This window comes from Papio anubis, chromosome 14 (genome assembly GCF_008728515.1).
Source record: "Papio anubis isolate 15944 chromosome 14, Panubis1.0, whole genome shotgun sequence".
In the NCBI taxonomy this organism is placed as follows: Eukaryota; Metazoa; Chordata; class Mammalia; order Primates; family Cercopithecidae; genus Papio; species Papio anubis.
The window spans coordinates 50,850,924-50,867,453 of NC_044989.1; the positions used below are offsets into that span (position 1 = coordinate 50,850,924).

At 34.4% G+C, this 16,530-nt stretch overlaps 1 protein-coding gene across 28 annotated transcripts in view; it reads right to left on the reverse strand.

Moving 5' to 3' along the window:
* Nucleotides 1–16,530, reverse strand: part of NRXN1 (neurexin 1) — a 1,145,126-nt gene that overhangs the window by 617,989 nt on the left and 510,607 nt on the right. For 18 of the 28 annotated variants that reach the window (XM_031655556.1, XM_031655563.1, XM_031655557.1 and 15 more), the window contains one exon: nt 16,395–16,421. The exons of the other annotated variants lie outside the window; for them this stretch is intronic. In XM_031655556.1, coding sequence (XP_031511416.1) covers nt 16,395–16,421 — 27 coding nt within the window. The remainder of the gene's footprint in view (nt 1–16,394; nt 16,422–16,530) is intronic. 28 annotated transcript variants of the gene reach the window in all.

Consider the following 16,530-nt stretch of genomic DNA (forward strand, 5'->3'; position numbering starts at 1 on the left):
CAACATTCACAGAATACAGCACCAAACAATCAATAAATGATCAAGCAGGAGCAGGGACATTCTGCTCCGTATACCAGGATATCCTCCCGTTTTATGGACAAGTTCACTTTGAACACTAAATCATAGACCAGAAACTTATGTGGGAAAATAATGAAGTGATCTTTAAAGCACATTTTCTTTTACTTAAGGCATATTATTCTTTCATCTGCTCAAAGAATAAGACCAGGGAAGGGCAATGTGAGAGAATCTGACTCGGTATTTCCCGAAGCTTGCCTTATGCAGGCCAAGTATGGTTGTGCAGTGTCAAAATCCAGGAGCTCAACTGGGGCCAAAGTTTCATTATTATTTTTAAATCAGTGGAATTACTTCTTTTCCACAAATAATCTTGCATAAAAGAATACAGAAACCATATAAAGGAGGAGTTGTCCTGCTAAGAGATAGAGGCAGGATAACTTGTCCCCTGAGGCGTCACCTGGAACCTCTGGACTCTGCAGTTCTTGTTTGAAAGTCAATCTCAAACAAATAAATCCCCTCAACTAGGGGGTTTATTTCTCCCTTTAAAAAAAGAATAACTTTTTCATAAAACTCCAGCCAATGCTTGTTAAAAGTATTTTCAAATAACCCCTTGTTTTAAAAATTACATTTAACTTGCAAAAAGGATTTTTGTGGCCTATGAATTAAAAGCTCTTTCTGCAGAACATCATGTATTATGCATATCAAAGCCTACCAGTTTCAGTCTGTCCACATTAACATCCCTCTAACATGAATTCCCTACACTCCCTTAATTGCGAAGCTTAAATTCATAGATCCTCTTCTAAAGATTTAGTAGATCTTTTGTTCTTCTTCTTCTTCTTTTTTTTTTTTTTTTTTTTTTTGAGACCGAGTCTTGCTGGGTCGCCTAGGCTGGAGTGCAGTGGTGACATCTTGGGTCACTGCAAGCTCTGCCTCCTGGGTTCACTGTTCACGCCATTTTCCTATCTCAGCCTCCCGAGTAGCTAGGACTACAGGCGCCTGCCACCATGCCTGGCTAATTTTTTTATTTTTTCTTTTAGTAGAGATGGGGTTTCACTATGTTAGCCAGGATGGTCTCCATCTCCTCACCTCTGATCCGCCCACCTCGGCCTCCCAAAGTGCTGGGATTATAGGCGTGAGCCACCGCACCCAGCCAGATCTTTTCTTCTTATGTCATATGAGTTATGCAACAGATTGGCTTTCCTTATTTTCCATCCTTAGGGAGCCAAGATTCAGGAATTTTATTGCATTTCAGCAACTTGAATTTTTTCCCTTTTTAAAAAATTTCATTTGACTTTCTTCCCCAATGATGTTACGATTATTTTTGTTAATCACTATAAATTATACTTGAAAGTACTGAAGCACAGACTACTAAGTGAATGTATTTAAGAAAGAAAGAATAGCATTCAACGGATGCAGAGCTACTTAGTCCAACTCTCCTTTTACAGACATCTCCATGGGAGGAGAGTTGCCTTGCCTCTGTCTTCCTTGTTATTCGCAGGGTGAAACTAATGCCTGGGCCTCAAACTTATTTAGGACCTAACATGCATTACCGAATTATCTGGCCAAAGTCAGAGAGGGTAAACATTCTTTGACCTTTGCATATCATTCCTTTCTCTATTTATATTTATACATATTCAAAAATATTGTTCTAAATACATTTTAAACAAACCCACATGCTTTGGGTAGCAGAATCAGTACAATTTAGAAACAACCTCACTGCCATACACAGTTTGGGAAGCAGTGATGAAACAGGTGTGTTTTTTCATGTACCTCTTCACATTTGGTTCAAGTGTAGATTCTCACATATTTCAAGGGAGATCTGCATGCATCGTAAGAAAGGCTTGAACTTGGTTGAGAGTTAAATAAACTTGGATTTGAAAGCAGGTTTTGCATTTTCTGGTTGCTTAGGCTTGGGTATGTTAGTTTCTTTGAGCTTTCCTTCCATCATCTACAAATGTGCAATAATAATGCCTACTTTATTTCATAGGTTTGTTGTAAGGACTAAGGAATATAACAAATCTAATGTGTTTGGTGCTTTGCACTTTGTGTAATCTCAATGAATATTAATTTACTTTCCCTCCTTTTTATGGAAAATATGGAAAATAACAGTGCATGAGTTCTGCAAACCACCAAAGGATCTACCATCAAAAAATGATTGACAGCCAAATATATTATACATTATATAAAAATGTATATTGAAAGAAACATCCACAATTTTTATTTGAACAGGCACATTGCATAGTCTAGTATTTTGAAATTAGGACTCCCAAAGTCAAATTCTTTGGAACAGTCGTCATTTTAACCTGAGATTTCACAGTATTTGTGTTTGGTTATTTAATTCCTAAGCATTCACCCTAAATATAAAAATAAATGTAAAATACATTTACAAGAGAACCTGAAATATTTCAATAATGACTTGCTTAATAATCTCAGGGTTAAAATAAGATGTACATGATACTAAATTTGGATCCTTTTTGCTAGAAAGCCTTGTGTGCAAATATCTCGTGAACAATTTATACTGGTTTATGAATGTGGAGGGAAAAGATAGTGAAGAGCAATAGAGAAGAATGAAACAAAGCGGAGACCCTTTCATTCAATGCAAGCAAAGACCTCTAAGAGACAAAACTGGCAGATGCCTCTGGAACTGAAAGGTGGATGTGGCTGTACAGAAACTTGAAAAAAAAAATAGCAGTTATATTTGGATTTTTAAACTCTTAGATGTGTGTGCCACAAGCTTAAACTCACTGCATCTCTATATACCCTTTAGGTAGCTATCTCCCTCTAGTGGTGCATATATTTTAAAGAGGTTAACTACATAAGTGAACCATCTTTATGAGGTACCCTGCTTATAGTATATATACCCTGGTGTGGTTCTGAAGTTCCCTTTATTTGTCTTACATATTCATTGTAATTTCTATTTTAAAATTCTACCTAGTTATTTCAGTGGCAATCTGACTTGCTCAATTAAACCATTTATCAAGCATGAAGATTTTGATGGGTATTTCTGCAAATCCATCACCTAACAAACTGCACAGATGATGGGCAGGCAGGAATTTTTTTTAAAAGACTAGAATCACCTTATACGTATAAATTGGTTCTATATTTATACATGACTGTTCAATATATTTAGACCTACAGCACCTGGAAATTGAATTAGGAAGAGAAGTTACAGTACCATAGCATCTGATAATTATGAAATTTTAAAACTGAATGGTCCATATTGTGTCTGTTGTTTATCCCATTTAGCTACTTACTTATTCTGAGTTCCATGGCACCCATATGCTATTAATTTTGTTTAAAATTTATTTTTTACCAAGTACCGATCTCAGAATTGGGAATATCCAAGTTATAGTCAAAGGAACTTACATTCTAATAAGTCAGAGGTCAAAACACTTTTTCTGTAAAGGGCCAGCGTGTAAATATATTTGTCTTTGCCGACCATGTGTTCACCATTGCAATTCTTCAACTTTACTACTGCAATGTAAAAGCAAGCATAGAATGTATGTAAACAAATGGAGTGGCTGTGTTTCAATAAAGCTTCATTAAAACCGGGAGCTAGCTTGAGACCTATAGTGTTCAAGACCCTGTAAGATAAACATGTACAGACAATTTAAAATATCCTTTCCCGTAAATTTTGCATTGCATATTAAAGAAATAATATCAGAAACATACTCAAGAATTTAAGTGTGAGGGAACCTGAGTTTTAGATTTGATATTGCCATTAACTCTAACATAACCTTAAAAATGCTAATTGTCCTAACTCTTTTACTGCTGTTTGTTTTCTTAAGAAACAACTAAAAGCAATTTTTAAAGGTTTTAAGCCCAGGCTCCCCACCTGCGAGGCCACAGACAGGTACCGTCCATAGCCTGTTAGGAACCAAGCCGCACAGCAGGAGGTGGGCAGCAGGCAAGCCAGAGAAGTTTCATCTGTATTTACAGCTGCTCTCCATTGCTCGTATCACCATCTGAGCTGCACCTCATGTCAGATCAGTAGTGGCATCCGATTCTCATAGAAATGCACACCCTATTGTGAAGTGCACATGCGGGAATCTAGGTTTCATGCTCTTTAGGAGAATCTAATGCTTGATGATCAGTCACTGTCTCCCATTACCCTCAGATGGGACTCTCCAGTTGCCGGTAAACAAAATCTAGTTGTACTGATTCTACATTATGGTGAGTTATATAATGATTTCATTATATATTACAATGAAATAGTAATAGAAATAAGGTGCATGATAAATGTGATGCACTTGAATTGTCCTGAAATCACTCCTGTCTGTGGAAAAATTGTCTTCCATGAAACCAGTCCCTCATGCCAGAAAGTTTGGAGAATGCTGCTTTAAATGACACAAATCAATTGACACAAATCAATTGCAAAGTCCTTCTACTTATAAAATGTAGGATAAATTAGGTTCCTTTCCTTTTCTGCAAATTTACAGTAGAAACATTCATTAAATGCTTGCTCTGTGTGTGTGTGTGTGTGTGTGTGTGTGTGTGAGAGAGAGAGAGAGAGAGAGAGAGAGACTGCATGCACCTTTGTTTAAAATTAGGTAATTAGGTTTCTACCTATATCAACTTTTCCAGGTACTAACAAGTTTTATTTGGCAGTTGACTTTGGGGACAGTAGTCTCTGGAGTGAGACAGGACCTGTGAGAAGCTGGAAGCAAGCCTTGTCATTGTGACAATGATGAGAAGATAGAAACAGAAGCAGGAGCTACCACTGCTTGATGCCTGAGTCATGGTTGCTGGCAGCAGTACTTCCTACCTACAAATGATGAGAGGATATGTTTCCCAGGTTGTAATTATGACACCTTCGGCCTACTATTTGACTTTACCATTACTTTCTGGTTTTAAAATAATCTTTCCTTCAGTTAAAAAAATTCAAAGGAGATTAACTCCTCATTACAGGTCTCTATTTTATCCTTCTCAATTTTTAGGTATTGAGTTGCAAGTGAAACCTGTTTGTTTTAATTTTTCACAAGAATCAGCTAAAACATCCAATTACAAATTAAATTTAGACATGTAAATGACACTTCTAAATTGTCCTTTTTCTGCCTCTTAACATTACTAGAGGCATGATGAGCCACGTAATTTGAGAGGGCAGTGCAAAGAAAAATGTGGAGTCCTTATTCAAAATTAAGAATTTCAAGATGGTACCAGTAGAGCATTAACGCAAACACAGGGCCCTTCTTAGCATATGGCGCTGCGTGACTGCATAAATTGTATGCTGTTGAAGCCAGTCCTTATTAGGAGTGTAAGTTTTGCACTTATTTATTTTTGATGCTTCCTTTAGTAAATTCTACATTCAGGAATGAGCAGACAAGGCTGGAGGCAAAATTCTTCCTGTATCTATGTGAGAAGCATGGTTTAATCACCTTCCCCATAGTGTCTGCACTTAATGACATGGCCTCTGGGGTATCAGAGAAGCTGTCTCAGGCTTGTCTTGCTGGCCAGGCCTGGTGCCAATCACGATCTGGGCTTGGTGATACACCAATAACCCTCAGAACCAGGAAGCAAAACTACCTGCCGAGCCATGTAACTCCTCTCTCTTTTCTTCTCTATTCCTCCTCAAGTGCTCCTCGATTTAGCCAAGGATATACCCTTGAGAACTATTCAGTGTCCTTATAAAGAGATACCTGTCTCCTTTTTTTTTTTTTTTTTTTTTTTAATAAGCAAAGAGATAGAGTCCTAAGGACAGACACATTTATTTATGCTAAAAATACTAGAAATACGCATCCCCAGTTAAAAAGTACTTTGATTAAATGATATAAAGTCAGACATTAAGCTTGATGTTTGTTTTTCAAAAATGAACACTAATAACAGAAAAAAAGACATTTTACAAACTTTTAAAAATCCACTGGAGAAATTAGTCATGTGCTGACTAATTACATTGCATTTATTTCTTGACCCACAGACTGTTGAGTTTTATCCTGGTTCTACAAGTTATTAGCTGTGTGACCTTGAGCAACCTTCTTACTTTCTGCATGCCTCAGGATCCTCATATATCTCATAAGCTAATACTACAAACAATGCAAATGGGTTTAATGCACCTTAATAACTCAAAACTACTTTTAATCAAAGGTTTAATGCATCTTAATAACTCAAAAAGCTTACCATAATCTCATTTATGGTAAGCTTTCAATTATAGTAGTGATAATAGTAACTATCATCAGTATTATGTTGTCATTATTATCTTCTCCTCAATGAGTTTACAGTCTCAGAGAAAATATGATGTAGTTCAGTGCCTTGAACATAATGGTCATTCACTAAGTATTTGTTGAATGGGTTTATTTGTGTAAACTTTGTGGGACATTTTTTTAACAGTAGATGAAACATCCCTTGATATTAAATTAAGCCAAGTTGTTGATGAAAAATAACTCCATCTTTTAATGCCTCCATTCACTATGAAATGTAAATAAAAAGAAAACTCTGTCCTCTTGTTTTAATATTTAGCAGGATGGAATTTGGTAACCCCTACAGTTGGAGAACTTGAGTAAATTAGTTATCTGGATAACTATTTGGACAGTCTTTTCGCTCAGTTACACTGAAAATAAACTTAGTGATGCATACAGCCTAGTAGAACAAAATGACCTAAGGTCAGCAGTCAGTAACTTCCGAGTCCAAAGGAAACAGTTGGCTTAGGAATTGGGGGAACTCAAAACTTAATGAGTATTTAATTATAAGAAAACATACATCTGTTCCTCAAGTGGATGTGACCTTGGAGAGTTGTTGGAAACACCCTCCAGAGACTTTTCTGCCATTTTCCTAAATGATACCAAATTTATTCTATTTTCTACAAAATAAATTTCAATATTTCTCGATGTTTCACCTCCTGCTCTATTTCTTCTGTCCTAAATATCATTGCTTATGCAAACAAATAAACAAGGTTAAAATCATCTACTAAGAAACATTTAGCCTCTGTAGCTTTGTCATTGATTGTACCCATTTATGACAGACAAGGATAAATATCTCTTATGTAAATATTTTTCAGTGAGAAAAACATACATTTTAAGAATCATGATTTACTTTTTAAGAACATAATTACATTTACAACACAGCAAAAATGAACACAAATTAAATAAATATATTTCTAGAAAAAAAGTTTTAAAACTAGCAATCTTCAAATCTAATCTAGCTCATCTGGCAAGCTTAAGAAGTATAATAAAACAAGCCTAATATAATGAAAGTAACAATTAGACTGTGATTTTATTTTTTCAAAAGGTCAATTCCAAAATTCCAAGGGATGCTTATCACATATTAGGACAGCTAGCAGATATAAACTTGAATACTAAATAGTTCAATTTGCTTTTAAGTAAGCATTAAAAACTGAAAATATATTCAGCGTTGGTGTAGTGTGAAAGAAAAGGGTTATACTGATTTATAGTGATACTCATTTAATGTATTTTATGAAATACATACACAATGCAAAGTTGTCTGAAAAAAATCAAAAAGCATATGGGTTCTGAGCATTTGGATATTTACAGAATGTAAACTGATATTCCATAAAAAAAGCCATGGATTATAGTCACAAATGCAATTTTTAAAAATTAAATATGTCATTCCATGTCTAAATGCACCACTGTAATAGTTATAGCATTCATTTTTATGAGGTCAAGAAGGATGTACATTTTTTCATAATTCAAAGTCAGTGAATTTACCTTTTACTTTCCATTTCTGCTTAAAATAAGGGTAGCTGAATATTATTAAGTACATGACTGAATTCAAAAAATTTAGTTCATCCTCAGTATTTTTGGGATACTCTAGTATAAACTTTTTCAAAAGTAAGAAGCATATTAGAGAAAAAAAAAATCTAAGTTTCTGCCTTTATTAAGTTTAAATATTTTCTCTTCCTTTCTTTTTACTGGGAAGTAATTATAATGCTTAGAAATCTATTTCTCAGTATTGCCAACTTTATGAACCTATTTGCTTAAAGAAAATACACTCTAAGAAATGTGACAATTGATGAATGGTAGCATCTCATGTGTCTTGCTTTCTTTTTGTTTCTTTACACAATGATTGTTCAAATGAAGGCTATGGACAAACTGTACATGATTATTAATGCATTCATCATGTGAAAATTAGAATGCAATATATTTTTTTCTAAGCAATGATATAATTATTAGCTAAATCCTTCTTTATTTGAATTTTAAGATTGTAATGATAGTGCTAACATAATCGTTTTCTTTAATCATCACTGGCTTATTTATTAAGCTAGCTTTTAGTTAGTAGCTTGAAAGCTATGATTCTCTTTCACCATTTATTTTAGTAACTGAAAAAACTTGGAATTAATTCTTTGAAGTATCTTTGGAAAAATGTCTTCTGAAATGAATGGCTCACCTTATGCTCCAGGAAATGTTCTAAAATGGCAATTGTCCAACAATAACAATAATTAAATCTTAGGCCAAATTAACTTGGTTTATTTGAAGAGACAGTGTGTGAAGGTTCCTTGGAGCTGGTCAAACCACTGATAGGAAGAAGTGTTGAGTTATGTCTCTGTGTCTGTTCCTGGTTGATCTTCTTAAGGTAAGATTATGTTAGATTTTCTATTAGTAGGTTACAGTCAATGACGATAACTTACACTAACACATCTAGAAGCATCCTGTCATATGTGGCTATTCAAATCTGGTTTATTTCTCATGATCTTGTTCACAGATGTTCCCAACAAGTTATCATCTGAAAAATCTGAGATCACTGAAGAATCATGGTATAATTACCTTTGTTACACATATTTTTCCCCCCTATTATATGTTACTTCAACTGGCTCAGTGACCTGGAATTGCTTTATATCACCTTGGCATAAAATATAAGAGAAGCAATAGATTACATTTAAAAATATTGTATGTTTTAATCAAAGACAGGACATAATGTTACAAGATATTGCTAAAATAAGAGAACAGGGTGGAAAAACATTCCTATACCATGGCTCTATATTTTTAAAGAAGCACATATTATACATATTATACAATGTGCTATATATTAAGTCATAATGTGCCAAGTATTATGTGCTGTAAGGGCATTTAAAACATTAATAAAACTTTTCTGTGAAAACTGAAATCCTAGGCTAGTTTTATACATCTTCTGTTTCCTTTAGCCTCCAAATGTGAATGTTATTTCTAATTAGGAACAAAATGTTGTTTTGAAAGATATTCATTCTATTTTAGTAGTCAAAATTAGTAGGTAATTTAGCCTGTAAATTAATTTAAAATATACATGACATATTACAAATACATGATCTAGTGTAGCTTTATCCTAAATATTGGCGGAATTGGTTTAAATTATCTTTTACCCACTTTTGTTTTTTTTAATCAAAAAAGCAAAGAAGAATATTGTAGAAATTATAGATGATGAACAGAAACAAAAAACTAAAACAGCAGATACTATAAACATTTAGAGGGATATACTTCCAGAAACATAATAGAAAAGCAATTTTGTTATGATGGTCCCTTGCCTGTTCCATAATTGATAACTCAAAAAAACATAGGAGATACTGATTACTCTAATTTTACTTAATTGATTGCATAAAGAATTACTTGATTATTAATATATTATTTTTAGCAGTATAAAATTTCTCAGTTGATTTATTAAACAGAATTTATTGTACGGGGTTTCTATGATTTTAATTTATTGTACTCATCATAATGTTCTAACTCCATATTTATCTGCCTATTTTAATACTGTTAGGTGACTATGTCTGAATAATAAGAGAACACCTGCATTATTGGATTAAATAATTTATATTACATTTTCTTTTACTAGAAACTTTTATAATTCATGAAAAATCTGTAAAAACAACTTTAAGTCATGTCATTTTAGTATGTTCTATAATATTTTGGCTTTAATGTTTACATGCATAAACTATTTCCTTTGTACCTACCAAAATGTAAAACATTTTAGAATTTTTTAGGTTCTATAGAAGTTCACGCTTATTTACATTGGAAACTTCCTGATTTCAAAGCTGGTTGAATTATCCATGTATCTGAACATTTAATGGGTGCATTTCACTAGAAACCTACATTCTTCATAAGCAACATTTAAAAAGGGATTTTGTTAACTCATACCTTAAATCGTACATTTCAAAAGCAATTTTAACTATAACAGTTATCTGTAGAAAAAAGCAATTGTCTTTGAAATTTAATTTATTTCAATAGTACTATGCATAAAATATTTCGAGTCTGTATTTAGACTGATCTCCTGGGAAGTGCAATTGGAGAGTGAAGAATTTCCACAATTGTATGAATGATGCATTCAAAGAGCAAGTAATAATAAACAATCCAATTTTCAGTACACTAAAAATAAAGTAATTTAGCCGTTTAGTATTTCTTACTTATCTTCAGGAAAACTGTTTTCATAATGCATTTCTTATCCATCTTGCTTTTTGCTCACATTAATAATAAGTAAAAGAAGTAGATAAGAGTTCTGAGCACACAGAACATTTCAATTTCCAAATTCTTTGATCGTCTCATGATTTAAAGAGCCTTGCCCACTTGACTTATGTACCATATGTTAGCCAGTAATATGTTGAACAGATTGTAATTCTCACGGGTATTTTATAGCTAAACTAAAAAAAATTCAGTCTGACAACATATAGAAAAGATACTTGCGTAGAAAGCTTGCTGCTCCTACATCTGCTCTGAGGAGAGTGAATCATGTGGCCTCTACTCTAATGACAGCTATTTGGATCAACAGTGGATCCAGTTGGATACACCAATTGGATCAGTTGCCACTAAAACTAACATCTAGTGAGTACCTTATGGGATGACCTGAATTGAAAGATTTATCCAGCGGGACAAGGGTAAGTAATGGATTCACTAGATTCTCTTTCTAGGAAAGTTGAATATACAACATATAGAGAGTATACAGTTAGTGAAAGGGATGACAGAAAGAAAGAGAGAGAAGAAAGGAAGAAAAGGAGGGAGGAAGGGATGGAAGAGGGCAGGAAAGGAAGGAAGAGAAGAAACTCAAAACAATGGAGGAAGTGGGTATATTTAGAAACGGCTCTTCATAACAACCCAGCAAAGAAAAACATCTGACCAACATGTTGTGATCTCTTAGATTTGGGGATATTTGTATAAAATAAACTCCCTTTTCAGAGAAACTAATAAGTCAAAGTTTAGAATGTTTCTTCTAAAACTTTCTTGGATTTCATAATACTTTTTACCTAGGCAATTGTTATAATGCCGACTCTCAACAATTGAAAATAATTTGATCAATCTGGTCAACACTCAAGAATGTTGCATTACTTTGAGAGTCTTTGCAGTATTTATAAGGAAATGCTTAAAGTGAAGAAATTAATAACTGTGCTTGGTTTCAACTTGCATTCTTAATCTGCACAAAAGAATAATTTTTAGAACATCATAGCATTTTATATTTGCATATAAGCAATCAATAGATTAATTATTCACTAAAATAGACCAAAGTCATCTACTTTTCAACCACTCACCATATCATTCTGTTGCCTAATCCACGTAGACATCTAAATATGAAATAAAAGCTGTATTATTCTTTATAATTCTCATAAGTTTAAACATGTGGATAATTTAAATGGGCTTCCATGTATTTTTATTCCAATTTATTTATTTATTTTTTTGAGACGGAGTCTTGCTCTTTCACCCCAGCTGGAGTGCAATTGCATGACCTTGGCTCACCACAACCTCCGCCTCCCAGGTTCAAGCGATTCTCCTGCCTCAGCCTCCCAAGTAGCTGGGATTACAGGCACCTGCCGCCATGCCTGGCTAGCTTTTCTGTATTTTTAGTAGAGATGGGGTTTCACCATGTTGGTCAGGCTGGTCCTAGAACTCCCGTCCTCAGGTGATCCACCCACCTCGGCTTCCAAAGTGCTGGTATTACAGGCATGAGACACAGCACCTGGCCTCAATTTTGATATTTTTCTAAAGACCCATTGCCATGTGCCAATACTCTGCCTGTTTTTAGTTGTTTTCTGTCAGAAATCTATGTTCATTCTTTACATTTTACATGCAATTTTTTTTAGATTTTTGCTGAAAATAATTATTTATAAATTTTCTTTTCATTTCCTTCACATATACTTTAAGTAAAACAAAACAGAAAAAAACAACAAAATCAACGAGACCTCTGTTTTGTATATTTCTACTTTGTCCTTATTCCTTGAGCAACTTCTATCCTAGACAGGTGGATAGCACAAGTCACTGACAGGCAATGACTGGCAGAATTCCACAAATCAAGTGACTGCTGTATGAAGGCAGAGGCAAAAGACTCCCTTTTACACTTTTCTGCTCTCAGGCATCAAGTAGCGACTCTGAACTAAATATTTACTTTATGTTAACAAGCTCCAGCCCTCAGAAATTTCCTCCTGTCATTTTAAGTAGCTTCCCAAATGGCAGCCTGATCAAAGCAATCTAATATGGCTTAAGTGCCAGTGGTTGACATTTTGCATTTTTTATTGCCTTCCATTTTTATCTACACAAAAATTGGTGATAACTAATATCCAGTTGATCTTTTCATTCTGGTAATAAAATGATAACACAAAGATCTTATTATCTACTCCAGACACCCATCAAAGTACATTTTTCAATAACATACTATGCGAAGTGTTTCTTCCCTATACCCAAGTCAAAAGCGAGGTTAAGTACTTGTCCTTAGATGCCCCATTCTCTCCAATACTTGGGCACTGGACTGCAAATAGAAATTGAACTTCAGCCCTTGATGCTTTGTTCACACTAATGTTATATGTAATTTTGTTGTGTCTGCCTCTTAAATACATCATTTTCGGTGAGAAGCCAAAAGTACTTGGAAGGTCTGCTTAAATATTTTTTTAACCCCAAAGAGTTTTTATTCTTTTAAGAAGACAAGAAAAAAGATAACAGAAGAAACAATACTGGAAATGGAGCAGTAAGAAGGGTGAATCTTAATAGAAAGAAAGGAAGTTCAGGTAGGTGCGAGAAGAGACAAATGTAATAAGGCATAAAGAAAGCCAAATAATGCAAACAAAACAAGCCCCAGAGATCATGAGTTTATTAAATCTATTTTTATATGGATGCAGAAGTGGCCCTGAGGATGGGTGTGGTGGATCACACCTGTAATATCAGCAATTTGGGAGGCCAAGGCGGGCAGATCACCTGAGGTCAGGAGTTCGAGACAAGCCTGGCCAACATGGCGAAACCCCATCTCTACTGAAAATACAAAAATTAGCCAGGCGCGGTGGTGCACGCCTGTAGTTCCAGCTACTTGGGAGGCTGAGGTAGGAGAATAGCTTGAACCTGGGAGGCAGAGGTTGCAGAGAGCTGAGATTGCACCGCTGCACTCCAGCCTGGGTGAGAGAGCAAGACTCCATCTCATAATGAGCAACAAGAAACTGAGATGAGTCTGGGATTGTGTGCAGTCACACTCTGTTTGTAATCTGAAAGATCAAAACATACATTTGGCAGTGAAATGGCCATTATTCACAGAAACAGCTTTTTAAAGAAAGTACCCTATCTATATCTGAAAATAAGCTTTTTTATTTTTAAATGAAAAGAGGCTCTCTTCTTCCATTTAAGGATGCTTGACAGCTTTTCTTCCCAGGGGAAGAAACGGTAGCAATAAGGAATCTGACAGAGATGATACTTGGAATTCAGATCTGCCCTTTCTCAGAGGAAATTTTAACAAAGGGCTGTGCCCTAGCATGTCCATGGAAGACTCTGTCACTGCATCTAAACTACTGACACAGGAGTGGCAGGAAAAGAAACATATCTGCCATCTCTTATAGTCCTGCAGATTTGAATACAGAAACTAGACCCTCTACCCTCCTCACCTACCACCCATTCTTCACTGGCAAAGATTAGACAGTCTGACACTATGTATATTTTTCATATAAAGTACAGATGCTGTAAACTCGGTGGTGGGGTAGGGAAAGATAAGATGACTATAGGAAACAGCAGCACAATTTTAAGTAAAGGTAGAAAGGTGTTTCTGGGGAAGTTTCCATTCAAGCTTAATAACTTAGAGTTTAATATTGGTTTTTAATGTAAGATAATCTTTTATGTTTTACTTTGTATATTTCTTGTGATAATTTTCTTAAAAAATATCAATTGAGGTATTTCATATTAATTTCACAATACAGTTGATGTCTTAGGTATGGTACAATTTTTAGAGATAATGGTGTTACTGGCTGTTATTTAATAAATGTACATTAATTTTCTCAGTCTCAGACAAACCTATGGCTCACAGAGGACACATGTAATAAATCAGTCTTTCATTAAACTGCAAGTTATGCTGAGATACAGACATTGTTAATTTAGTTCTTATTGAGTACAAAACGCACGCCAAGTAGAAATCACTGCTCATTTAATCACTGTGTGTTAGGTTTGCATTATCTGGAATGTAAATTCCTCCCTTTCCTCAAAGGCGAGTCTTTTTTATGGAACTTGGGTTTCTTACTACACCTGCCCCCTATTCCACGAATAAAACAGAGACAAAGGAAATGAAAATGTTACCTGTTGATTGAATGTTCTCTCCAGTGACTGCTGTCAAGTTAAGGAATGTACAGTCCTGTCCGATGTGTACACTGGAAGCTCACAATCATTAATTGAATTCAAGTATCACATACTCATTAAAAAGGGAAAACAATTCACTAAACAGCAAAAATCTTTGTCCTCAAAGGTATTATTTTGTTGAATATCCAGAGGAAAAATAAGACTGTCCTCAATACTAGAGTCTCATGATATAAGCCAAATGGCAAACAAGTCTAACAAGGGTAATTATACTGTAAAGATACTTTTAAAAAATCATTGATATAGCCACAGAATCCAGAATAACATGTTATTTGAATAATTTTCATTAATTGCTATAGTTTACAGAGTTACATTTTGTAAATTCAAAAAGGCATGCTTTGTTGCATGCTTCACATAAATAAAATAAAAAGAGTACATAAGGTAGAGCTCTAGAAAGGAATATTGTCCCCACATGGATTTGCTAAGATACAGGAGAGATCAAGAAAACCTATAGCTGCAGTGAGACACAGACATGGCTTTGGCAGAGAGTATTTTGTGAGTTGCCACTTTGCCTGCATCTATGTCCCAGAGCTGAAAGCAAACTGGACCTGGTGTTAGATGTGCAAATTGTGTATTCCTTTTAGGAATGCATGGAGGAGATAGAGTTGGAGAGGAGATGACATATCTTTGAAAAATTCTACTTACGTGAGAGCTTTGACAGTTTATTTTCAGGAACTATTTTGTTTGAGATCTTTTTAAATGCCTGGGATATTGGTTATAATTTATTAACTTAATTTTTAATAAGTCATCATTCTGTTACTTTTTTATTTGTGTGATTGAGCAAACTCATTTTAATGTTATTTTAAAAAGAATATTAAATATATATGGATAGAATTATGAGTTGTAAGAGGCACAGTGTTTGAAACAGTATGTATTTTATTAGAAAAATGGTCTTGTTTTTGCAAGTTTAAGACCTCTGTTTGTTCCTCAGAGGATGCCTTATTGCCACTTGAAAACATGGCCAATGCTTTGGGGACTAGACTCCATCAACTCACATTCAGCATTGTTTTGATAAAATAAATTTAAAAAATTCTTTATTATGACAATGAGAGATTAGAAGTTTGTTAGAACCATTTTATTTAAATTGTTCATGACTTTGTGTTGTGGTCATTGGAGATTTCTTAATGTGATCAGCACAACCTGGAAAGGAAAAACCTGAGCATTTATGTACAGAAATAAATAGGTTTACTCTTAAGATAACACTACAACTCAAAATAAAATCACAGTCCTTTTATCCTTTCAGATTTTCATCCAAATTCAAAGAAAACTCAGTCCATGCATCTTTTCAGACTCATCAGTTTGCATGCATGTCGCAAATTTGAAGGGTTTTGGTTATTTTTGCAGAGATATGATTAGGATGTAAAAATTCATCATATAAACATTCTTAATGATCAAAGAAGAACATTTTAGACAAGTAATTTTTTATGTCTATGTAAAACTTTAGATGGGTTTAATAGTAACTCTCGAAGTAAGAGGAATTAACATTTTTTTTTTTTTTTGTATTTGAGTTAAAAGATAAAGACAAAAGAAAACAAGAACCAGAATATTTTCTCCTATTTAGTTATGAAGAGAACAACTGGAGTCCACAAATGCCACTTGCAGTATCTAAAGGTCTATAAGGTGCTGGCACATTCTGTTACAAAACACTTGTCACCTCTTTTTCCACATAGAGGTAGGAACTGCAGTGGGAAGTCTTCAGTTGTACAAATTTTTAAATGAATTTTTACAACCCAGATGATGGACTGGTATACTTTAAAAGTGAGTTCATGAGTTTTATAAACACATTTCTCTTGCTCTCTCTCTCTTTTTTTCTTGACTAGCTTACATCATAATGGAGGAATAACATTTTAAAAATTTTGAATAGGCACTTACTGGAATTACAGTTAATCCTGATACAATCTAGATGGGGAAGAATAGATGAAAAATGAAAATTCATCCTTCAAGGTAATAGCTGCAGACATCCAATAAAATTACAGTCCACCCTTCCGGGGACAGACACATGCAAATA